The sequence below is a fragment of the Cryptococcus depauperatus genome, chromosome 4 (genome assembly GCF_001720195.1).
Source record: "Cryptococcus depauperatus CBS 7841 chromosome 4, complete sequence".
NCBI classification, from domain to species: domain Eukaryota; kingdom Fungi; phylum Basidiomycota; class Tremellomycetes; order Tremellales; family Cryptococcaceae; genus Cryptococcus; species Cryptococcus depauperatus.
In genome coordinates, this window is record NC_089471.1 from 1,551,091 (window position 1) to 1,573,943 (window position 22,853).

At 42.6% G+C, this 22,853-nt stretch overlaps 8 protein-coding genes across 8 annotated transcripts; 3 read left to right on the forward strand and 5 right to left on the reverse strand.

The window, feature by feature from the left end:
• Nucleotides 1-195: 195 nt before the first annotated feature.
• L203_103919 (uncharacterized protein) lies at nucleotides 196-704 on the reverse strand (the record flags this gene model as incomplete). The annotated part of the gene is made up of 3 exons (XM_066213309.1): nucleotides 196-300; nucleotides 369-455; nucleotides 528-704. The coding sequence occupies 3 exons, from the start codon at nucleotides 702-704 to the stop codon at nucleotides 196-198; spliced, it is 369 nt and encodes a 122-aa protein (XP_066069406.1).
• Nucleotides 705-1,859: 1,155 nt separating this feature from the next.
• Nucleotides 1,860-7,602, reverse strand: L203_103920 (uncharacterized protein; the record flags this gene model as incomplete). The annotated part of the gene is made up of 14 exons (XM_066213310.1): nucleotides 1,860-2,259; nucleotides 2,310-2,406; nucleotides 2,458-3,721; nucleotides 3,771-3,979; nucleotides 4,036-4,204; nucleotides 4,271-4,525; nucleotides 4,575-4,756; nucleotides 4,810-4,881; nucleotides 4,979-5,291; nucleotides 5,344-5,514; nucleotides 5,575-6,678; nucleotides 6,727-6,866; nucleotides 6,913-7,447; nucleotides 7,501-7,602. The coding sequence occupies 14 exons, from the start codon at nucleotides 7,600-7,602 to the stop codon at nucleotides 1,860-1,862; spliced, it is 5,013 nt and encodes a 1,670-aa protein (XP_066069407.1).
• A 269-nt stretch (nucleotides 7,603-7,871) lies between these two features.
• Nucleotides 7,872-8,141, forward strand: L203_103921 (uncharacterized protein; the record flags this gene model as incomplete). Its single annotated transcript, XM_066213311.1, has 2 exons — nucleotides 7,872-8,046; nucleotides 8,101-8,141. 2 exons carry the CDS (start codon nucleotides 7,872-7,874, stop codon nucleotides 8,139-8,141), a joined length of 216 nt encoding a protein of 71 aa, XP_066069408.1.
• A 901-nt stretch (nucleotides 8,142-9,042) lies between these two features.
• On the forward strand, nucleotides 9,043-10,821 carry L203_103922 (uncharacterized protein; the record flags this gene model as incomplete). The annotated part of the gene is made up of 5 exons (XM_066213312.1): nucleotides 9,043-9,168; nucleotides 9,270-9,407; nucleotides 9,559-9,680; nucleotides 9,736-9,995; nucleotides 10,046-10,821. 5 exons carry the CDS (start codon nucleotides 9,043-9,045, stop codon nucleotides 10,819-10,821), a joined length of 1,422 nt encoding a protein of 473 aa, XP_066069409.1.
• A 581-nt stretch (nucleotides 10,822-11,402) lies between these two features.
• L203_103923 (uncharacterized protein) lies at nucleotides 11,403-14,144 on the reverse strand (the record flags this gene model as incomplete). Its single annotated transcript, XM_066213313.1, has 8 exons — nucleotides 11,403-11,618; nucleotides 11,668-11,766; nucleotides 11,815-12,210; nucleotides 12,257-12,798; nucleotides 12,853-13,010; nucleotides 13,060-13,547; nucleotides 13,612-13,919; nucleotides 13,970-14,144. 8 exons carry the CDS (start codon nucleotides 14,142-14,144, stop codon nucleotides 11,403-11,405), a joined length of 2,382 nt encoding a protein of 793 aa, XP_066069410.1.
• Nucleotides 14,145-15,840: 1,696 nt separating this feature from the next.
• Nucleotides 15,841-18,688, reverse strand: L203_103924 (uncharacterized protein; the record flags this gene model as incomplete). The annotated part of the gene is made up of 11 exons (XM_066213314.1): nucleotides 15,841-15,921; nucleotides 15,976-16,280; nucleotides 16,327-16,537; nucleotides 16,588-16,761; nucleotides 16,815-17,064; nucleotides 17,121-17,461; nucleotides 17,526-17,885; nucleotides 17,938-18,290; nucleotides 18,341-18,493; nucleotides 18,542-18,602; nucleotides 18,647-18,688. The coding sequence occupies 11 exons, from the start codon at nucleotides 18,686-18,688 to the stop codon at nucleotides 15,841-15,843; spliced, it is 2,331 nt and encodes a 776-aa protein (XP_066069411.1).
• A 914-nt stretch (nucleotides 18,689-19,602) lies between these two features.
• On the forward strand, nucleotides 19,603-20,552 carry L203_103925 (uncharacterized protein; the record flags this gene model as incomplete). Its single annotated transcript, XM_066213315.1, has 4 exons — nucleotides 19,603-19,629; nucleotides 19,679-20,104; nucleotides 20,149-20,417; nucleotides 20,468-20,552. The coding sequence occupies 4 exons, from the start codon at nucleotides 19,603-19,605 to the stop codon at nucleotides 20,550-20,552; spliced, it is 807 nt and encodes a 268-aa protein (XP_066069412.1).
• Nucleotides 20,553-21,706: 1,154 nt separating this feature from the next.
• Nucleotides 21,707-22,835, reverse strand: L203_103926 (uncharacterized protein; the record flags this gene model as incomplete). Its single annotated transcript, XM_066213316.1, has 7 exons — nucleotides 21,707-21,847; nucleotides 21,896-22,198; nucleotides 22,245-22,369; nucleotides 22,413-22,539; nucleotides 22,602-22,652; nucleotides 22,697-22,725; nucleotides 22,814-22,835. The coding sequence occupies 7 exons, from the start codon at nucleotides 22,833-22,835 to the stop codon at nucleotides 21,707-21,709; spliced, it is 798 nt and encodes a 265-aa protein (XP_066069413.1).
• Nucleotides 22,836-22,853: the final 18 nt, after the last annotated feature.

A 22,853-nucleotide genomic window follows, 5' to 3' on the forward strand; every position in this document is an offset into this window, starting at 1 on the left:
ACAGTCATCTGGCGGTAAGTCTATGAACAAATACATACAAGTAGAACATGAGATGTAAAATCATTTTGATCCCACATGCATAGAAGCTTTTGTCATTGGTAGAGAGTCGTTTTTTTTCTAATCTAGAGAACGGTCATTGGTTTCCTTTGACTCTGATCATACCCAGAAGATGAATATCGACATGACTTTGGTCATCTAATTCCCTCCATTCTTCCAATCTGCCTCAACTTGTTGGAGTATACTGAAAGCGTCTCCAAATTCTTGACTACATGAAATTTCCTCGTCTGTTTTTACAGCATTCTTAAACATGATTAGTACTGACCGCTATATGCAACAGATTCCATTCTGCGACGGAAAACAAAACCTACAACCAAATCTTTGAGTACTTGATGAGCTTCTTGCAAGCTATCTCTAGTTATTGGAATCATCTTTTCCGATTCTTTTAAAACTCTCTCCTAGCATATCTTTATCGTCAGACTGAGGCAACATGCCATTATCTCATACAGAAAGAAGCAATTCAAACATACAGCAGCTCTGATGTCTGCTCCGTCTGCGCCATCTCTCTTGAGCTTCTCAACTATTGCTACCTGAGCTTTGACTTCCTGTTGGTAGACTGACTCTTCTTTGTGAAGACGCTTGACAACACCTGTTTTGATTTTGAGTTGGCGAAGGGTCCCCGCCGAGTCATCAGCTTTTACTGGCATGTTGAGTAAGTTTGAGATTTGTTCTTGGATATGAATGATTGTGTTGCAAAAGAAATATAACTTTGGTTTTCTAATGGTATTATATTTTAATTTTCTAATTGTATTATGAATTTATCCGTCACATACACTATTTGTATTTAAAATTATCAAACTGCCATGACGTGTTATTACGACCTTCTGACGGAGTCAATGTTAACACTTCCATCAGTTCTCTACGTTAAAGGTGTTACATTTCATTCTTAAACATATACTCATCTTTTCAGCTTTTCGCTTTTTCAAAAGTTTGCCCTTTAATCCTACAACCACGCCATTCCTCTCACTCTCTCTGTTGTCTAGAGGCAAGCCAACTGTCACATGGAATTTTGATAGGAAGTTACCTTCATGAACGACACTTCCTTGGATAGAAGGTTAGGTACAATATCCTATGGCCTCACCAAGAGACACTATCTTGGCAAAACTCTCAAAGATGCCATGAGATAGGTGTTGGCTGTTTACGACGGATATTCCGAGTCTTTTCAGAGCCCGCCAAATGCTTTTTGATCAGTATCACGACCTACAAAGTCAAAAACTGATAGCTCACGCACGAGGCAGTCGTCCGAAGGATAATGTGAGTTGAAGAAGACAGCATAATACTGAATCTGTGAGCTTGGAGTTTGCAGGAGGATGGGCTTCAAGAAGGGTGAAGAAACCAATTTTCATCTGCTTATCTTTAAATTTTGAACCTGCACAATTGAAAAGAAATAAAGTAAAAGTGAGGCGTGTTAAAGAGAACTTGATATCCTAGGCTTGGTAATCAGCTTCTGATTTGATTGAATTGAGTTTTATGTATATCTTATTTTTTTGACGATGAAGCAAGATATTATATATCAATATGAACAGAGTGTAAATTCCAAATGCTCAAATATCAGTACATTAAATCATATGAAGCTGACTTTGAGAGAAAAATGAATAGGCTTCAGAAATTTGTCTATATCAAATCCTCCTGTTATCCACAAGGTTTGTTCGACACTCCTAGTCGTTCTTCAGAACGATGAGCTTGGAACTGGTGGCTGTATAGAAGCAAGCATGCCGCCAGCCCAGCTTTTGTCCTGAATATCTTTCGATTAGACATGCCAGTATAATCTTGCACCCTACAACCCTTTCTGCAACTCTTTCTTACACTCCCTGGACTTTGTCTTTACCTTTTATTTTGGGCTTCCCTTTACTTGTTCCTTTAGCGCTTGTTTCCTCTTTCTTTTCCTTCACCACTTCATCGGCTTGCGCAAGAACAACGGGATCAAAAAAGCCATCATCTCTTTCCGTTTCTTCCAATCCCAGAGCGCCTTCAAAACCTGGTGTTTTTCCATCTTGAGGGCCAGAAGGAGCCACAAATCCATGCGCCTCAGCTTGTTTACGTTTGGCTACAGACTCAGCAAGTTCCTCGTCGTCCATGAACAGGGACACGATCTCAGAAGGTTTTGCAATATCAGTCATGGACTTGGAGCCGACAACGATATCCTGAACGTCTTTTTTGCCGCGTGCCATGCGTAGAATACGTTCTTCTATAGTACCGCGGCTGAATTATAGTCAGTAAAAATGGCGCGATATCAACGAGAAGCAACTTACGCAATAAGACGGTACACTGTGACTTGCTTCGTTTGACCTACACGGTGAGCTCGGTCCATTGCTTGAGCATCACTAGATGGATTCCAGTCATGATCATCTGTGTGCATATTAGCTAAATGATCTCTGTGTTATGAATCGATATATTCACAGAAGATGACTGTGTCAGCAGCTGTCAAGTTTATACCTAATCCGCCCGCTCGTGTACTCAGGCAGAACACAAAAATGTCGGGATTCGTCTGCCAGCTCGTCACCATGTCCCTTCGCTCTGCGATAGAGGAGGAACCATCTAGCCTCAAGTATTTGTACTGTCTGTATATCAGATACTCCTCAATCAAGTCCATCATCCTCGTCATTTGGAAGTAGAGTAGAACACGATGTCCCCCTGATTTGAGCTCCTGAAGAAGAGTGTCAAGGCGAGCAAGTTTTCCCGAATCAACAACAAGACGTTTGGCGGGGGGTATGTGAAGTGTAGACACAGGCAGCTGGAAGGATGAAGATAAAGGCAGGATATTGGTAGAACAGATAGATGCGATTGGCTGTGGAAAGGGCGTAGCTGCATGAAAATTGCAGGCAAAGTTGTCTAAAACGGATTGTGTTAGGAGTTGCCCGAAAGGCTGTTTTTGTCCATTGTCCGAGGCATGAACCGCAGAGTAAGGAACGATTGGCGGAGCTACAGCACGTTTGACAATGCAATGAGCATTGCTCCGAGAGAGAAATGAGCAAGTCCATTCCCGCATGGCTATATCATTGAAAGCTAGATGACTTGGCTTGAGGAATGAAAACTCTGTCTTGAATACTCTGAAATTTCCTTTAGTTGACGAGAGCTCAAAATTGTTGATGCTTTGTCTTTTTGCAATTTTAAAGCATCGGGAAAACAGAGGAGTTTTCAATTCTCTTGAAAGATCCCCTGCATTTAAGTTAAGGATTTTGGTCCATCCAAACTCTGCGTTATCTTGTTTAATGCGCTCATTGATCCATTCAGGGCTCCATATACTCAAAAGATGACGCAAAATATTGGTGTCAGCTCCAGAAGTTGGCGTTTCCCTACGTATGTCAAGTTTAGCATTGTTTGCTACCCAGAGCGTCTTGGGGATTGTGAAAGTTATGGGATTCCTTCCTGAATCAGGTAGATAGATTTGATCGCCCTCTCTTGTAAAGTGATCGGTCTGGAGGAAATTACCGAAACTGTAAGATGAGATGGCGTCGGCGCGTTCAAACAGATCGGGGTGGTTGCAGACTTTTCGAAACTGCATGACAATGTTGACTAGAGATCGCATACTTTTTGGAGGATCATTTTGGTCTCGAGAGTCGTTACTAGTCGCAAGCAAATCTGATATGGAGACACATTGGCGAAGAGCCTTGTAGATAGAGCGTTGGCGGTTACTCAAGTCAACAAGCAGATCAATCTCAATCTATTACGAATCAGCTATAGAACAACTTCTCTTACGATAGATATGATACCTTATCACCTAACTCCTTCTGAACATGCTTTTTAACCCTTCTCAACATGAAAGGTTTCAATATCATATGCAGTCTTTTCAGTTGTTCTGGCTTCAGGCTGCCCGTGACGCCTCCAGATGAGCTTTCTATGTCCTTAGAAAACCACTCGGCAAACTCCTCATGAGAATCAAACAACTGAGGCATAATGAAGTGTAGTAGGGCCCATAATTCTTGTGAGTCATTAGCTTCCATAGTCTCAAGAAATGCTGCAAAAGAAGACACTCACCTTGCATAGAATTTTGTATTGGGGTGCCAGTCAACAAAAGTCTATTTCTGCAACGAAGGCTCAATAGAGATTTCCACCTAGCAGAGGAGGAAGACTTGATGGCCTGGGCCTCGTCTAAAATCATGTATTGCCATTTTAAAGATTGGAGATATTTTTCATCTTGCACGGCCTGTGATTCTGTTCAGCCTAAACGCATGGCGATGGTCTCTCGTTGTCTGTGTATATGTGCACTTACAAGTTGGTATGAAGTCACAACTATATGAAAGGGCGATTCCTTATCAAATGTCTGGTTTTTCCTATTCCAAATCTTCCTAAGGACTTCCCTATCTCGGGGCGCTCCCCAGTATGGGAGCGATTTGAGATCTGGAACAAAACGCGCAAGCTCCTGTTGCCAATTGTGTAATGTTGACGCTGGTGCAATGACCAGAAAGGGCCCCCATAGATTATGGACTTCGGCAAGATATGCGAGGAGAGATATCGATTGGATGGTCTAAAATAAAGTGTGAGCCACACCATTAGTACTCATCTCTTCCACTCACTTTACCCAACCCCATTTCATCTGCCAGAATTCCGTTGATGCCCTGTTCATATAGATTACCTAACCACGTTAAGCCCTTGAGCTGGTATTCCTTCAGTTGAGCCATGAGCATTGCAGGCTGTTTTATGATAACACTGTTTTGACCAAGAGAAGGGTTATGGAAAGTAAGCTGATCGCCATTGACTAGAGAAAACTGATCAGTTGCATTTTGTTATTCAGACCAGATCAAAACTTGCTTTTATGAGCCTCTTCTAAACGCGCTTGACTCTTGTTGGCTTGATCAAAAGCTTTAGCTTTATCTTTAGTCGCTTGGACAGCAGCTTTAGCACCTCTAGCAGCATGTTTTCTAAGGGTTTCCTCGTCGTCTGGTGTCAAATTAGCTGATGCAACAAAAAGTATACTAACCATCATCATAGTCGATATCAGATTTATCAAACGCAACTTCGGCATCTTCTGTATTTTCAAGATTTTTCCACTCTTCCCGATCTATTTCTGCCGTCTCTACTCCTTCAATTGCCTCAGCTTCTCTTGTTTTTATTTTCTTCTCAATAAAGTGCGAGTATAGTTCGGTCTGTGTCAAGAGGAAATTGAGTTTACGTGATTGACGTTTCGTCTCTCGTTTCTCTTCTTCCAATTTGGCACGTTCGAGGGCTTCCCTTTCAGCTTTCTTGCGCGCAACTAGTTCATCTTTTTCATTCTTACGCCAATACGACGCCAGCTAGTTTTCCTTCACATGAGTTTCATACTCTAATCGCCGATAGGTAACTGACCTCTTTGACAACTCTTCTAGCCTTGGCGGCTCCTTCTTTGGCGGCTCTTCCTCCAGGCCTTTGTGCTGACTTAAAGCTCCTTTGACCTAAACCGTTGCGAACACTGGCATGCGCTTTACGATAGACGACTTGTCTGGCAGCCTGTTCATATCCTTGAAACACCCGATAAACCTAGCTCAGTATCAGAAGTGTCCAAAACTCTTTCTCAAGATGATAACTTGGTATGCTTACTCTAGGAACATCCCGTACAACATCTTTCCATGCTCGTGATTGCAAGTCCTCGACCAAGCCAACTCTAATTCCCGCTTCGTGCTTTGAGACACCTCTAGGATCGTGCGAATTGGGTGGAGGAAGGAAAGCGCTTGCAACGGATGGCGGTTGTTCATGAGCTCTCATGAAATCTTCCGGAAGAGATTGATTGGGGGTTGAAAATGGACCTTTGCTGACGAGAGAGGCGAGCTCTTCGGCCTTTTTGACAAGATCCTTTTCCGGCTTTTTTGGACGAGTCCATCGACCTTTACCTACACCAGGCTCTCTGGTTTTACTACTTTTCTTCTTAAGAAGTTGTGTGGGAAAGTCATACGGAGCACCGACGTTCGTAACATCACTTTCTTCAGCATTGCCATCTGCTCGCAAAGGTGAGTTGGAAGGGCGGCGGAAATTGCCAATTTGATTATCCAGATCAGCATACTCAGAAAATTCGACATTATCGCCTTGAAGCGTACGACGCTTGAACTGCTTGTCTCTTTCGAATGTATAATGTGCCTGAGACGGGCTATCCGGTTCTGAAATCGAGGCTGTCTCTATCGCATTACTAGTCAGATCCATTATCATGCTGCTTTCACTCTGATATCTTGAGTAGGTTTCGGAATTTTCAGTTGCACCTCCTAGGCTCCATCCCTTTTCGAGTCTTGTTTTTCTCTCGATGGAGTGATTGCCGTCCTTGAATACTGACGTTTTTGTAACGCCCATCCCCGTCTGGACTTTTTGTGGTCGCAGATCACTCAGAGCCGGATTGGGGATATCTATATTGGGCCAAGACAAACCAGCCACATCACTACTACTACCTGTGCCAGATTGACCTTTGAGAGAGATGACAGGCAACGACAATGTCAAATTTGCAGGTCTAATATAGCTATGAGAAGCAGGTTGCTTGGCAGAGGAGGCCTCCCGGAAACTTAATGCCGGTTCAACATTCTCTTGATGCAGTAGAGCTTTGTTGGGTATGCGTTTTTTGTGGGTATCAGCACCAGGATGTTGACGAATTCCTTTAGTTTCATTCTGTGTCTGTGGAAGGATTTGGACCAAATCGACGCCATGACTCCTCTCAAGCAGCTATTTTATGTCAGCCATATACCAAGGGAAGAATGTTGAATGATTCACAGGAGAATTTCCTAAATCAGCAATGACCCTAGCCTCTAATTCTCTTTTACTTTGAAAATGTACCAAATTTCTCTCCCATATGTCTTCACATCCAGCAATGCAACTATTCGGTCTGAGTTTCTTGTATGGCGGGCGAGATACTACATGTAATCTATCAGCCATTGTCATCAGTTACAAAGGACCCACTGCTGAATGAATCTTGATAACTTGCAGTTCTGCTCGTTGTGTTCCAGTTTCGTACAGAACCATTTCCTGGAAAAACGTCATCATGACGATGTAAAGGAAAAGCAGGTTTAGCGTCGATTGTAGAAGACGAGCCGTACTGGCTCCGTCTTGATTTATGTGTTTTTTCAGGCTGAAAGTGGAGAGAATGTCTCTCAGCATAGGAAGGAGTGTAACTCTCGTTGACATATCTGTTCCGTTCATGCACAGGCACATCTAGGTTGCCGGAAAGACTCCCATTTGAGTACCTCGAGTTTGAGCCAGTTGTCGAAATTTCAGTGGCTGTTGAAGCTCCCGACAAGGGTTGTCCTGAATGATAGGATTGCTGATGCTGCCCATCTGCGGTTGAATCGTGATCGACAGCTCCCGAATGATAGCGTTGATCATAGTCTGGCCGCATGTTTACCTGCGGTGGAACGTCATGAGGTACGGAATTCTCATGTATCAGAGCCGAAAGAGAGATACGCGATGACGACCGAAAAGTCGGCGTCGGGGAAGTCTATAACCCATTATCAGATAATGTTAGCTTTAGAGGTCACTTTCGAAACATACGCGACTATGATGATTCTGGCTAGAAGACACCTGAGTGATAGGCGGATTGTCCTTGACTATCAATGGTCTCACATTCAGCTCCCTTCGGTCGGGGTCTTCCATAATGCTCTTCCAGGCGGTTTGCCGTGAAGCGATATTAGGTGATACAAGATACGAGGCGTTGGTCAACGGCTTTTAAAAGAAATGTAAAATGTAAATGAAAAAGAAGAATACAAAATGCCGGAAAGTGAAAACAAATGGGATCTGAAACGGACGAAGCGTGATAAAATGTGGTAGACTTCTTAGTACATCTGGAAATTGAGGCGAGTATAATAGATTTATATTTCTCATCTTATTTTTATTTTTATTTTGTATGTTTTCTTGTCTACTACATGATTTTTTCGTCTCAACAAAAGCGACCTGAAATTTGCATTGCAGAGCACTGTTTATTTAGCCAAAGACATTCTTTACGCTTTTCATCGTCTTGCTGCTTTCCAAGCTCACAGAAACGCCCAAACGTCACAGACATTCACGTTTCTGGCGTTGTACCCAGTTTTCAGTTTATCTGTGAGTTTGGTAGTGGCAGCCATGCTATGGTGAACCTCATTAATGCAAAACCAGGCATTGGAAAGAAGAAAGCTATGCTGCAAAAGCCAATATGACTTGATTTTCAAGGCATCAAACCCTCAAAAACGACCGAGATGCAGTGGTAAGCATCACTTGCATTAATGCATCGACATTCCTAGAACGTACCAGCAGCATTCCTATGACGCATTGAATTCGACTTCATTGTTACAGCAACAAACTTCAACATTTGGCCTGCCGAATCAAGATAGCAGAGGTATGAAACTCAGCCTCGTCATTGTGACATTTATTTAGTAGCTTTGTCTGAAATCTTATCAGTTCCAAGGCATCTGATATATATTTAGTCTCATTTTTTTACTTTGGCAACTGTTGATGCGAATCAGCTTTCTTCCATTTGAGTGACAGCAAAGCATTCTGTCAACAAGACGAAACCAGGTCAGATGAATTGTTCGACTCAAGTTGAACATAATAGGATTCTGAAAGGGCTTCAACCAGCCATAGGCTCAATGTAAAGCATACCGGATAAACTCTCAAAGAGCGCATAGCATATCGCAAGCCCCGCTTCAATGTTGCCACTACTGATACGCATGTTGACTATCGAGCGAAACCATTCTTCCATATCCAAATAGGGTCAGACCAAAAGACAGCCGTCCCTATGGTAACAAGGATTTTGGCTGCCAGACGGCAGAAATCACGTCCGTCGCGTCAGCCAGTCTCTTCTTGGAGACCAGGAGCGAGGTTCAGAACGCTGCAGCCTGGGTAGATCATCATTTTTTATTGAATTGGAAGGATAAGGAAACAAAAATTTCATTCAATGGAATAAAGTATCTGATTATAATAATTAACGCCGAAATGCCGACACGTGGTAGCCAGTGGCGACAGTGGCTCAAAATCTCTTCTACATCTTTTATAGAATGTAACACTTTTGGCCATTCAGAGCATTTTTCATCTCTTTTATACTTTTTCCATTTCTCAGCAATGGCGAATATCAACGACCCCATGTCCGCTGCGTACTCCAAGCTGCCTGAGACTGTCGAGAAAGTACAAGTGGATGTCACAAAACTGACTGCCTTGAGTCCAGAAGTCATTTCAAAGCAAGCTACTGTACGCCTTCTTTCTGATCTCTTATTGCTGTTCTCCTTGTGTTTTATGCCACACATAGCTGGTAAAGATAAGCCGCAAAGTGAGCTGACCGTTCATGGTAGATCAATATTGGTACTATTGGACATGTCGCCCATGGGAAATCCTCTACGGTTAGGGCCATCTCTGGAGTTCAAACAGTTAGGTTCAAAAACGAGCTAGAAAGAAATATCACAATCAAGTTGGGATATGCGAATGCAAAGGTCAGTAATATTAGTTTGTATCTCGAAGCCGGACCTCGCTTCATCTGGTAACATAAAGGGGCAATAGAAACGGACAAGACATTGCCTCGTTTTCCAGGTTCTGGCAAGGACAAACAGGATTCTAAGACAAGAAATGCTCATTACATGACAGATTTACCGATGCCAAAACCCCGCTTGCCCACCACCCAGCTGCTATCGTTCCTACCCTTCCAACAAAGAAGCGCATCCTAAATGTGAAAGACCTGGCTGTGATGGACGTATGCAATTACAAAGGTATGTAAATTGTACACCATACGTCTCTTGCATTGAATCTGATTGGTTTCTTCAGACATGTTTCCTTCGTTGATACTCCCGGTCACGACATTTTGATGGCTACAATGCTTACAGGAACAGCTGTAATGAATGGCGCTCTTCTTCTCATAGCCGGAAATGAGTCATGTCCTCAGCCACAAACCGGAGAACATTTGGCTGCTCTTGAAATCATTGGTGTTGATCCAAAGAATATTGTCATTTTACAAAACAAGATGGACCTTGTCAGAGAAACTGAGGCTCTTGAGCATTCTGAAAGCATCAAAAAATTTGTCGAAGGTGAATAACTCAGACGAGCTAGACTTACATGCACCACTGACATGACGCAGGTACCACCGCTCGACTTGCACCCATCATTCCTGTATCCGCTCAGCTCCGGTTCAATATTGACGCTGTGGTGGCAGCAATTTGCAAAATCTCTCCTCCTGATTACGACTTTGCCGCAGATCCTCGAATGGTTATCATCCGTTCATTTGACGTTAACAAGCCGGGCGCTGGTGTCGAGGAGTTAAAAGGTGGTGTTGCTGGCGGAAGTATCTTGCAAGGTGTCTTCAAAATTGGACAAGAAGTTGAGATCAGACCAGGTCTCATTACCCGGGATGCTTCTGGAAATTGCACATGTCGTCCTCTGAAATCCCGGGTGGTCTCTCTACATGCCGAACAAAATCATCTTCAATTTGCCGTTCCAGGGGGTTTAATTGGCGTTGGCACGCTGGTTGACCCTGCTCTTTGTCGTGCGGACAGGCTGTTGGGTATGGTCATGTCGTCTGTGGGCAAGGGCCCTTCCATCTATGTAGAGATTAGGGCGGAAGTTTTCCTCCTTCGTCGATTACTTGGTGTGAAAACAGACGACTCGAAAAAAGCCAAAGTTAGCAAGCTGGTAGTAGGTGAAACATTGTTTTTCAACATTGGCGCAAGTCAGACGGGAGGAAGAATATCTGCTGTCAAAGGCGGTGACGTGACTATCGCGCTCACCACACCGGCATGTTGTGAAAAAGGGGAAAAGATTGCTTTAAGTAGGAGAATTGACAAGCACTGGAGACTGATTGGATGGGGTAAAGTCAGGAGTGGCGGAACATTGTCCGAGGTTGTCGACCCAGAGTAGGTTGGATAGCGAAAAACTGGCGTTCAGCAGCGTCAATCAATTCTAGGTATAATACGTCAGGCTATTTTGTCGGATGCATTTGAGTCTGGGATCAAGCTGTTCTTTTACCATGTACTGTTTAAGTATTGGATGCAATTGAGACGGTCAAGCATAATTGATGAAAAGGTGTGAAGAATGCTTTCCCTGTCAGGTGCATTGTAAAATATACAAAAGGCAGAGAAGCTACAGACAGAATATCGAAAAATGTCATGTTTATGGCATAAAAATGATGCTTGACCAGCTACTTAAAAGTATTATCATTATTATGCGCTTTTTGATGCCATTGAAAACCTTTTACAGCAGACTGGGGGACTATGTCATTCTACAAATCGACATGTACTCTGTATTTCACAGCCAGTATTCATACCTCTTCCGCCTGGCCACAGTTGTTTTTAGACGTTTGGTAGAAAACTAGCCGAAAATGATGCAATGCATGACAAGGGCAAATCATATAGATGACAGAGAAAGTACGGCGCGGCTATTTACTATTGTAAGCTGAGGGGTATCACAATGAGATCATCAAGTTTCACATTGTTATCTTATCATTGCCTGTCGATTTCTTCCAGTAGATCCATTGATTTCTGTGCCGCTTCCAAATTTGTTCTATTATTTGCCAAATCTTTCAATCTGGTCTTTGGAATGCAAGGCAATAAAGTATCAAGAGTTGATTGATGTGAGCGACGCATTTTTGTAGATGACAAGATAAGATGGTGAAAAGCGAGTATGGCAGGAATCTGAGAGTCTACTAAATCCGCATTCTACAATAAACATAAGCTTTGGTAAAGACCTGGTAACGATGACATTCACAATAGCATCCGAAAGAATCCTGACAATCGCCGTATGAGAGACAATGGCTGCCCTGAGCTTCTCGTTGCCCAAAGCTAGATTGGATAATACATAAAGACTCTGTGGTGGCCATGATTAGTCGTAAGATCGCAATACAAATTAGCTTACCGCTATTTCAACTTCAGGATTGACATTGTACTTAGTCTTGTTCAGTATTTCAGCCAATAGCTCCAAGAGGCCCTCTGATCCATCACTCTTTGTAAGATGGTTGCTGGAATTTTCACCAATGTTGTCAGCTATCCTACTTATATCTGCCATATGCTCTTTCGCTATCAGGTTTTGTATGATTTGTAACCCTTGTACCTTCAGCTGATCGGGAACTGAGGGAGAGACTAGATCTCCTAACCAACGATAGGTGAAAGATTTCATAACAAACTGTTTTGTTTGTAAATCTGAGTTGAAGAGGAAGTTTTTGATAATCCATAGAGCATTTAGTGCAAGGGGTGTGTGTGACGAATGAGTCAAACAAATGATAGTTTGCAAATTGCTTTCGTATAACATAATCTACATAGTTTCTCGTCAGTCTGGTAATTACAACAACGAAACATACCCTTTTGAAAGGGGAAAAATCGACGATCAAATTACATATTGTTGCGGTAGCAGCAACCTCAATTGTCCAGACGGCCTCTCCTAGCATGCTTTCGTCCAACCCCTTCGCTCTCTTGTGTTGAGTTTCTCTTATCAAAAGCTTAATCACTTCTTCTCCCACTCCTTCATCAACCATCCCTGTGCGCACAACTGAAATAGTACGGCTAAGAGCCCGACTGAGTTGACAAGATGCTGCCCTAACACCATAGTTTTCGTGGCAAAGTGAGTTTTTGAGAACTTTGAAAATCTGAGTGCCAGCTTTAGAGTTATCCGAAACGGAATGGGGCAAATCCGGATATTTAGATATGAGTACTCTTACAGAGTCGCTGCTCATTGCAAGAGATGCAAGGGCAAGCAGTGTCGATTCAAGTGAACGAACATATGAGTTAGTCGCAATGGCTGAGGAAGGGGGGAAAAGATGAGATAAATTTTGAAGAAGACCCTGTGGTATTGAAAGCTCCATCGCGGATTGCTGTAGAAAAGGATCATCAGAAACGAGGGATGCTGTTACAACTTCAGCGCTTCATGTAACATACATCTCATAAGTAGCCCACTAACCTAAGATGAGTTTGATTTTGACTTGATTTTCCAGATTTCTCAACTGTAACAAGTGAGCGATGTAAGTGAGCAATTGCTTGGCAATGGAATTTATTCGCGAGCTCTCAGCGATACTTAACGAGCCATCAAGTTTTCGGGCTTTCACAATGCTTGTTGCGCTATACAATATTAGCTCATTGACATAAAGAAGATTCACAGTATACAAACCATTCAAGTGCGGCCAAGCTCATGGAAGGGCGAGATTTGCAAATCAAATGTGACAAAAACTCTAAAAACGACAACAGTTTGTCATGAACGTTGTCAAGTGGATTTGTAGGAGATGAAGGAAGACAATCATGGGTCCAAAGGGTTACAGTCCGACACCTTTTCACTATCGCAGAAAGCAAATCGAGTTGTGCTATAGTTACTTTGGCAATTCTTGCACGAGCAATACCCTTTTCATCGAGATCGCTAATATGGGAAATGAGATGTTCAACAATCCAAGACGTCGTATGTGATACCGAATCGTAAACATCATCTGTTCTACTGCCAGAGGTAACGCAAGAAGAATTGATAGTAATAGGAGGGCACCACATAACAAGGGCTTCGCAATGTCCTCCGAAAGCCACAAGACGAGCGTAAAGCTGATAAATGGGAAGAATAGTCTGGATATCTGTTGACACGAGGAGAGAAAGTAGCGTGAAAAGATGTGGAGGCTACAGAACCCAAAAGTTCAGTGATCAGAAGTAGGGGACCACAAATGGAGCCGCTGCCGCCTACCTGGAAGATCAGTTCCAAACTCTTGGAGGCATTCGCCTTCCACTGGCTTTCAATTTGCCTGATACGATTGACTTCTCTCACTATGTCTTCTTCTACCAAACCCGTTCCGACCATTTGCTTGTCTGTATTCGATGCCCATGTGTGACCCCATAAAATGTCGGCCGTTGATACGAGAATATTCCGCAAGGCCCGTAAAAGATACGGAAGAGGGCTATCTGGTCTTTTCACTTGTGTGAGATGATGTATTAGATGGAGGAGGCGAAACGGAGTGTCACTGTGGATCAGTGGCTGGAGTGCAAACGGCCCAGCTGTTACCAAACGTTACCATTGTCAATGCAAGGTCCACAGGTCAAGATACCATTGGCAAGAGAGGCGACGATGATAGCAGCCTCAGTAACAGCTTGGTTGCGGCTATTGGGAGAAAGCTCTTGCGTGACTGCAGCGAGCGTTTCGTGATCCTTGGCTAGCTTTGCTTTTGCTATGGTGTTTCCTAAAAGAGATTCTTTGAGTTGCTCAAGAGCTGCAATGTTCATGCCGTATGTAAATGATTGAATATAAACAAAAAGTTGCCTATTGATTTGTTATTGTAGTATTAGGTGTTTTTCTAACGTGGCAATTTGTAGAGAATTGAAAGTGATAAGCTGATAATGTTGATTCCCTAGCCCTTGAATAAAGTAATTAATCACCCAGTCTCACTTTTGTATTTCATTGTTATACTTCTTTTTTGCTGTTTCGTCAATCACCATCCACAATCTTTATGCTGGTATGCTATGCATGAAGCATTCTGACAAGCCAGGTCCTAATCCTGTAATGAGGTGTGTATGCGACTGGCAGCCACGACTGCTTCTCTTCGCTGAGACATCGCTCTTGCCATCTATCAAAGATCTCCTGCTCCATCTTATCTCATGCTCCCTGTGTCTGCCGCCATGACTGCTCAACCACATTCATCCTCTCCTGAATTACCAAGATCTCCATCGGACACATCCCTGGCGACTACGATAGGGTCAAGGTCGAGGAAAAATGGTCAATGGTTTAACTATGAAATCCACCAATACCCCTCAATTGGATACAGACTTCACTATGATGGTATGACGGGTTAGTTCCTACAGCATTAACTTCACGGCCTCTTTGGGGGCCTCCAACACATAAGCTCATTCTCCTGGCTGATATTTCCTCTGCATACAACTGAGAATCAACTTTGGCCGGAGATTTGATGGCGCTTTTCTGTTACGGGGCTGTTCAGCTTCAAAATACAACAATGGGCGCTTGAAATCGTATCTCGAACTGTCAAACGCTTCTTCTTGCCATTATTCGTCGGCTCGACATGAAGAGGATTGAGTGCTTGACTTGCAGAACAAACAACATGCCGATGCCTACTACTTTCAAGCTTGACTGAGCTCTCGTCAATAAGAGTTATTCGTCTCCAATCCTGGAAGGGTTGAATCAAACTAAGGGAAATATGTTGCTAGTTGCTAATGCAATATGGATGCTGTTCTTTTGATGATCCGGAAGAATGAATCGTATTTTGAAGCCAACAGTAAGGCTATGAATTGGCCAGCGCAGATTCGTTTGATATCTTATCTCTGGCCGCAGCAAAATCTTCCTAGTGTCAGTCTGATCCTCTTCGGTCTCCGTTGTCGAGGATGAGAGATTTTCCAAGCTTCCAAGATCCTAGTAATACAGCTGTTCCTAACCCGCTAGCGATAATTCCATGGACTGTTGTTATGGGGCCCATCAAAGTCTTTGTTAACCTTGCGCAGAAACTAAGAACCCTTGAGCAAACTGTATAGCGCAGAGGTAGTTTGTTGAGCGACTAAGTCGATTGGCATGTGTTTAGTCAGTGATATAATCATGCAAATTAGCGAAATGAATGTTTAAAATTAAAATTAAATATTTGATTAAGAAAATTCATAGCGTGCTGGGACATTCGAATACTATTTTCAGACACTGATACTTTTCATAAACTTCATTATATTAGTACATCAGTTTTTTTACTTTCATCCCTTTACTTCTTATACCTTTAAAAGACTTCAGAGTAACGCACTTCTATCCTTTATCAGTTCAACACTGTTCACTTGCCATAACGTTTTCTTAAGCAAGAGTCATTAGGAAGCCCCTAGCAATTTATTCACACTAGCTAAATGAGCACTCAATTTCATAGAAAACCACCAAGCCGTCACTCTGAATGACCGCTTACTCAATATGCATTTGACATTTTTGAACAGCATCTTAGTCTGAGTCATCAATCATCATTCCCTGCGACTGTTCGTTCTCTTCTGATGTGGATAATGATTGGTAATAGCTAGCCCACTTTGGAGCGGTTTAGCACAAAATAATACTAGTAGTACTCAAACAATCGCTTACTTTTGGGAATTGTCTTTTGTACAAACTCATACAAATGGTATCCATTTGTTGCAGAGGCCCATCAAAGTGAGCTTTGTAATGGCCATGTGTTCCGAGGGATTCTTGAATATGCCCAGTTCTTCCGTACTTTGTGTAAAGCTCAATTGATTTGAAATACTCAATGTCTTCGCAGTTGAAAAACATGTTTCGTATTGTAGCCGTTTTCTTATGGATTTGTACTGGATGCCCTGTCAATACAATTCTTTTGGCAATGATGCGAGAAGGATCGGGTGACAAAAAGCTACCGGTTGCCACCAGTGAGGGCACTAAAATATGAATTAGTACTTTTCTTGGTGCAAATCTCCGACATACCGCTACTTGTTCCTCCATCCTTCAAAACCAAACAAGATTTCTTTCCAAACCAGATGGGTGCAAATGTAGTCAAAACTGCGGCAGTAGATGGTTTCAGGAACTTTTCTGATTTATGCACATCGTTTGCACCCTTGACTTGTCCCCCCACATGCTGAGAGTAGAGAGGATTGACTGAGAACCGTCTTGGTCCAACGCAAAGAATCAGTTGTTTCTACAGGAAACAATGAGCGATGCAAGACGCCATTGACGGAGGACACGAACTTTTGCCATCACTGGATTACTGTACTCTGTATTCCGCTGAACAACGAAATGAAGGACCGATTGCTTATGTTCATGGCGTAATAGACTATGGACAATGAGAGGAAGATGCGCGTCTCTGAGACGTGCCACTGCGCGAGGCACATTGCGAATTACTAATTTGACTCTGGTGCCACTCTGATAGAACTATCAACAAGAGTGTACGATTGCGTAGAAGTCCAAAAACATACCTCGACGCCATCGTATAATGCCTCATGCTCAACTTCTTTTTTGGTAGCAAGGTAATTTTCAAATCGGAAGATCCGAGCATAATCTGTAGGCAAATCATCATATGGATCCCAGGGACTAGTTCGGAAGCTCTTAAGCCCTCTGTACCGTTGGAAACGAGTTCTGGCGGGTATATGTTGAGGCGTATCAACCTCATCAGGGAAGAGAGTATACTGTTCTACAGCATCTTCATTGCAAGGCTTGACGTCTGAACTATAATTTGTTGCTATATCAGTACACAGACATCTGCACTAGAACGTTACACTCACATTTGATTCTCTTTTTCTTCACTAACTCCTAATGTGTTGTCCTGCAATTGGGTATCATCTACGTGTTCGTGATCCAATTCTTCGTGATCAAGATCGCTTGAGTCGCTATGGCTATTTGATGAATCCAATGCAATGTCGTTCTCATCAGATTCAACCATCACACCACGCTTCGATATTGAATCAGACATTAAGTTGTCGACTTGCATGACTTGCTTATTGACAAAAGTTTTGGAACCTGTCTGAGTGGCTGTAAGGTCATCGGCATTATCAGTCGGCAGAGAAAGGGGGCTACTTCCTTCAAGTAGGGCAGCATCATTAGATGTACGCAGTGCGGGCAGAATCTAAGGAGTTCCGCATTAGACGAAGAAAAGCCTAGCAATCCTGCTGAGACAACACATAACCTACAGCATCTAACTGATAGTCTCCGCTTCCTGGAATGTGAACAAGCCGATCGGCGCTGAATCTTCCTCCACCCCTTATAGTCCCAACGACTTCCAGTAACCCTTTTGCGTCTTCCTTGTCGCCTTCCTCACTTGTCCATGTTACCATGTTATGTGTCTCCGCAACCAAGTACGCATGCGAATCGATGCCTTTATTATGCCGTGGAACAGCTTCACATAAAGCACGGGCAAGCAGGATAGAATCATTCGGAGTGTCAGAACAATAGACTTTGTTCACCGAGGGGAAAAAATATTTAATGAATGAAAGTAGTGATTTGCGAATAGGATGAAGAGATTTTTTTTGATTTGAGTCTGATTGGGGAGACTGTAGAGATTAGTCATTAGAATGAACGCTACCTCTCAGATACCATTCTTACTTGTACACATGCAACTACTGCAGCGTTCCCAATTTGGCCCTGCAAGCATCTGAGAACAGTTTCACCCTCATTATCAACTTCGTCGACACTACTCATCAACGGTATAACGTAGTCACTGACTAGAACCGCATCCAACGTTGAATATAAGGATTTGTAAGGCAAGATGTTTACTTGCAGAGATGTCTGATATCGCGGTACTTGAAAGAGATAGGTGCCACAATCAGAAAGAGATGAGCAAGCTTCGTCATAATCTAAGTCAGATAATCCAAATGACAACAAAAGTCTTGACAAGAAGATTGTCGGTAGCAGGCTTGAGGCAAGCGGGACGAGGGTAACAATTCGTGGAACATGGCCTTATTTGTGATGAGCTATAACGATGCAAAACAGCTGCTCAAAGAATTACCTCCGCTTCTAGCAACCGAGAAGAGTTTGGCGTCTTCGGTTCCAGATTTGTGCTGCAAACGTCTTTTTTGTGCAGCCGCATTGAGTCTGTCTCCTTTTGACAAAGAGTTTGCTGTCTTTTTTGCATGCGATACACCTTCTTTTGATATTTTGCCTGCTATTCCATCAACCAAATCCTAGCAAAATTTACTAATAGACTTGCCTTTTGCAGCGGCTTTTACGGAACCTTTTGAAGCATGCTTGTGGCTAGATTTCTTGTTGACCTATCGACGATAAGCTGGGCTGTAGCTTCATCAACAAAACACACCTGTTTGAGAGTAGAGCGATGGTGATGGTCACTGGCGCCCATGGCTGTGTATTGGCCAGCAAATGAGATCAGTCTAGATAACCTTGCTTTGCTCTAAACTTATGTTGTGAGGATTAATCGCCCATGATTACTGTTGATTGCTTACCTATCTATCTTATTTTGCTCCAAATGGATGTTTAAAGAGAAATATAACGATTTGACAAAACCGAAATAATTATATGATGACGTGAAGACTTTTGGCATGTTGGCTTTGAGTTTTATTACGTAAGTAAAAATTTTAGTCGTTGGAAATATACGAGTAAAAACTAACCGTAATAATTTTTTTCGAAAATTTCAGCAAACCTCGTTGCGATGGTAGTTTTTTTGTGGAGAATTCTTGCACTGTAGCTTTTGTATAACTCGCAATTACGTAAAACTTAAGCCTCTTTTTGATAAGTTTTGGGTTTTCTCTCCTAATAAATCTCGAAAAATGGGCCAAAAAAAATCGTTCATCCTACAGTTGGACTCTTCTTTTTGAGAACCATCATATACAGACATTGAATCCTCGAGTAGCCAGATATCTTGGATTATTTCTAATTGAATTCTAAGAGTGATTACGATTTGACTTCTCATACCTGGGAGTATATCTGTAAATTGAGTTACGTAAGTTTAGTAACTACTGAATGTCATGGTGTTCTGTTCTGGGTCTGTATAACCAGGCGGCATTCGCCGCTATATCAATTAAAAAAAATTCTACCAAATTAGTGTAAAAGTGAGCCAAGCATCCCAAAAAAGTAATCTCATCCCAAAACGGGATCAAAGTTTACGCGTCATTCATATCGCGGTCTTGCGCAGACTTATTCATTCTTCAATCCAACTCTTTTCTTTTACTGTAAAATATATTTTTTTTTGTCAAACCTTTGTGAAAGCATCTCAAACGCTGATAAACCCTCTAAACTCCTTGATCTTTTGGTACAATGCCCAGGCCAAACAAACCATATAACGTACGTGTAGAGCACACGTCGTTTGGTGCGCCAAGTTAACCTCTTGCAGCGGCCCTCGAATGACGACCAGTGGAAACACGATCTGCATCAATCACAATCAGGCGGCCGCGCCCAATCGAGCACCTCCAAGCACAAGAATATCAAAGATAGGATTGCAGGAATAATTGAACCGCAGTCTAAAATTGGAGCTCGAATATCTCTAGCAAATAATGGCAATCAGGCGGGAATTGAGCTGTTTCCTTCTGATACGCTTTCGTCGGGGCGCGGGTCTACCAGAAATGTTGGTAGTGGACCGATTAGGGGGTGGAACGTAACTAGAAAGGAAAAGGAGCCACCGATAAATACTTTGGGCATGCGACTTAAAAGAGGAACAAATCAATTGGCAGGAGCGCAATCGCCAAACACAACCGTTGAAGTATCTGCTTGGGTTAGAGTGGAAAATCTGGCAGAAGGAACTACCACAGAAGATGTTGTTGTGAGTACTCTCACAAGTTGACACGTACAAACTGACCCAACCAGTCTGCATTTTCGACACTGCCTATTGTTGATGCAGTTCTATCAAGCTTTGTTAAAGAAGGCCCTGTGACTATCGACCTACAAGTTGCAAATCGCCAAGCTGCTGAGGAACTTATTAAACAATACAATGGCGTCGTTGCTGACGGTAAAGTTCTCAAGTTGTCGCTTATAAATCCTCTCAAACAGAGACTGGAAGGTTCTGAGGCAAAAGGAATGGTTATAAAACGAGCGAGCTCGGCTAAACAAGAGCTCATCAACCCTGTCAGATCTAGGTGTGTTGAACTCTTTTATGCAGTTACACATCAAAAGCTAACCAAGGCAGTAAACTTTACTCAGATATGGTCCTCGCGTCCGACCCCAGTGCAAGTATCATTACTCTTGCCACTGACAAACCGCGACCATTCTAGGGGCAGAGTTACAACAGCTTGATGTCGTGACTAGCGAGTTGTGTTAGTTGTAAGGATTGGAGGAGTATCCTTTTTATGCCATTTGATGAATTCACAGCATCTTTCAAAATATGATACAAAATTTGCCTCTTCAAGCGTCAAAATGGGAGTGAGCGCTTTGATATTCTCCCAGAGAGGAGAGGTGTTATTCAAATCACTTGACAAAGAGAGAAATTGCAGTGATTGGAAACAATACATGATATCCTTGCATTGCAGACATTGTAATGGCTGTTTCACATCATATCAGGTCTTTTCCTCGCTTTAAATTGACACATGTCTCATCATCAAAAGCTCTATCTCTGGATGGTTAGCAGAATTGACACTTCTCTCTATCTTCTCACAGCATAGGGTGATTGGAGAATATTGAAAGTGTTTGCAAACTGGCAGGTTTAGCTTTAAAACATACTTTGGCTGCCACCTATTGCCTTGAGGCCAATGAACACGCGGATTAACTGCTCGGCAGGATTGGAATCATAGTTGATAAAATGAGCATGGAGTTCATTGACAGTATAAATAAATCATCTTTTGCTTTTTGACGCTATTTGAGAGATGGTCTCGTCACTTATTCTTCTATACGTAAAATATGGGATTCGTCATACAACTTGAGAAACTCAGTAGAGGGTATGTGATACAAGATATGGAAATGTATGGACTACAGCTCTTTTCAAATGCTATGACCATTATTCACATCAATTGACTTTTGGCAGTCGTTGATTAGACGTTTACAAGATAGCGATTGAAATCAAGAGACATGAGTCTTTTATATAAGTACCCAAATTTCATTGATAAGAGCCGAATAGAAAATAAACGATACAAGTCGCCTTTAGATCCTCAACTAATTTAGATTATCTCATGTCAGGTCGTTTACACGCATTGGTTGATACAGTACAGAGACGTCAGAAGAAAAGACCGCATCTACTCAAATGTTTTAACTGCAAATATCACTAAGCCTGCACATAGCTGCATCAATTTCCCTCAACGTTCCTTACATGTCGCTGCAACAATAGACACACGTCTACAAGGTTGGCACTTCCAAACCAATCTGCTTCTTTCTTATCATACTTTACTGGTATCATATAGACGAGGGACAGATGGATAAAATATTGTGGGATGTTTTATTTGCTGTCAGAACTCATCGCTATAGATGCTTGTCCTGCTTGTGTGGCAACAAGCCGTTTGCGTTTGCGTTCCACTTCTTCCTCCTTTTCGACGTCAATTTCGCCTACAATACGTTCTACGACGGATTGGTCAAGATTCTACCACACAACATCAGTGATGGAATAAATTTTGAGCAATAAATGCACCTTGACGACACCGTGGGACTCGATGACTGTGATTTCAATATTTTTCGCACCTGTCTGTACAACCTCCAACAAGCTTTTGACAGTCAGCTTAATGGCTGCATCACTCTCAAGATCTTCAACGAAATTCTTCTCAAGAAACTCTCGGACAGTCTTGGATGCTCTTCCAATGGAACAAGCCTTCCAAGCTGAGTAGATACCACTGGGCTCGGTCGAATACAACCGGGGAGTAGTGTCGTTATGGTCGAAGCCAACGACAAGAGCAGAAATACCAAAAGGTCTGACACCACCGGACTGGGTATATCTCTAAAAGATGTTAGCAAAAATAGCATGATACGGATCAATCACCAACTTGTTGAATACTAGAAATATATTTAGTAATGTACTCCACGCTGACAGGATCTTCTACAGTTAATCGATGAGATTGGCACTCGGTCCTCGCCTTGTCAATTAGGATACGCCCGTCAGCCGTCAAACCTAACGTGGTCAGCCGTGATATTTGCCGTCGTCTATGTCTTACCTGCAAATGCGACACAGACGTGATTGTCAAGTACAGCGACTTTTCGAACGGTTCTTGGGTCTTGCAATTGAAGGGCTGACTTTTTCTCTACGCCAAGAACAATACACGACTTGCCACGAACGCCAACCTGTCGTCAGACACTTCTTTAAGCACTTGACTGCGTAGTTTTGGCAATACGGAATGACTAACAGCGCATGTTCCTCGCTTGACAGCTTCGAGAGCGTACTCGACTTGAAAGAGCTAACAAAGTATGTTTAGCTGAGTGTACAACAGGGTTAACTTACATGACCATCAGGAGAGAAAACAGTGAGAGCTATAGTATATCAGTTTCGACATTTTTCTGTGAACATCATGTAGCAAGGAATAATCTCTTGCTACTGAAAACAGACCGGAATGCTCACCTCTATCATATGATCGTGACATGATAGAAACGCAAATGAA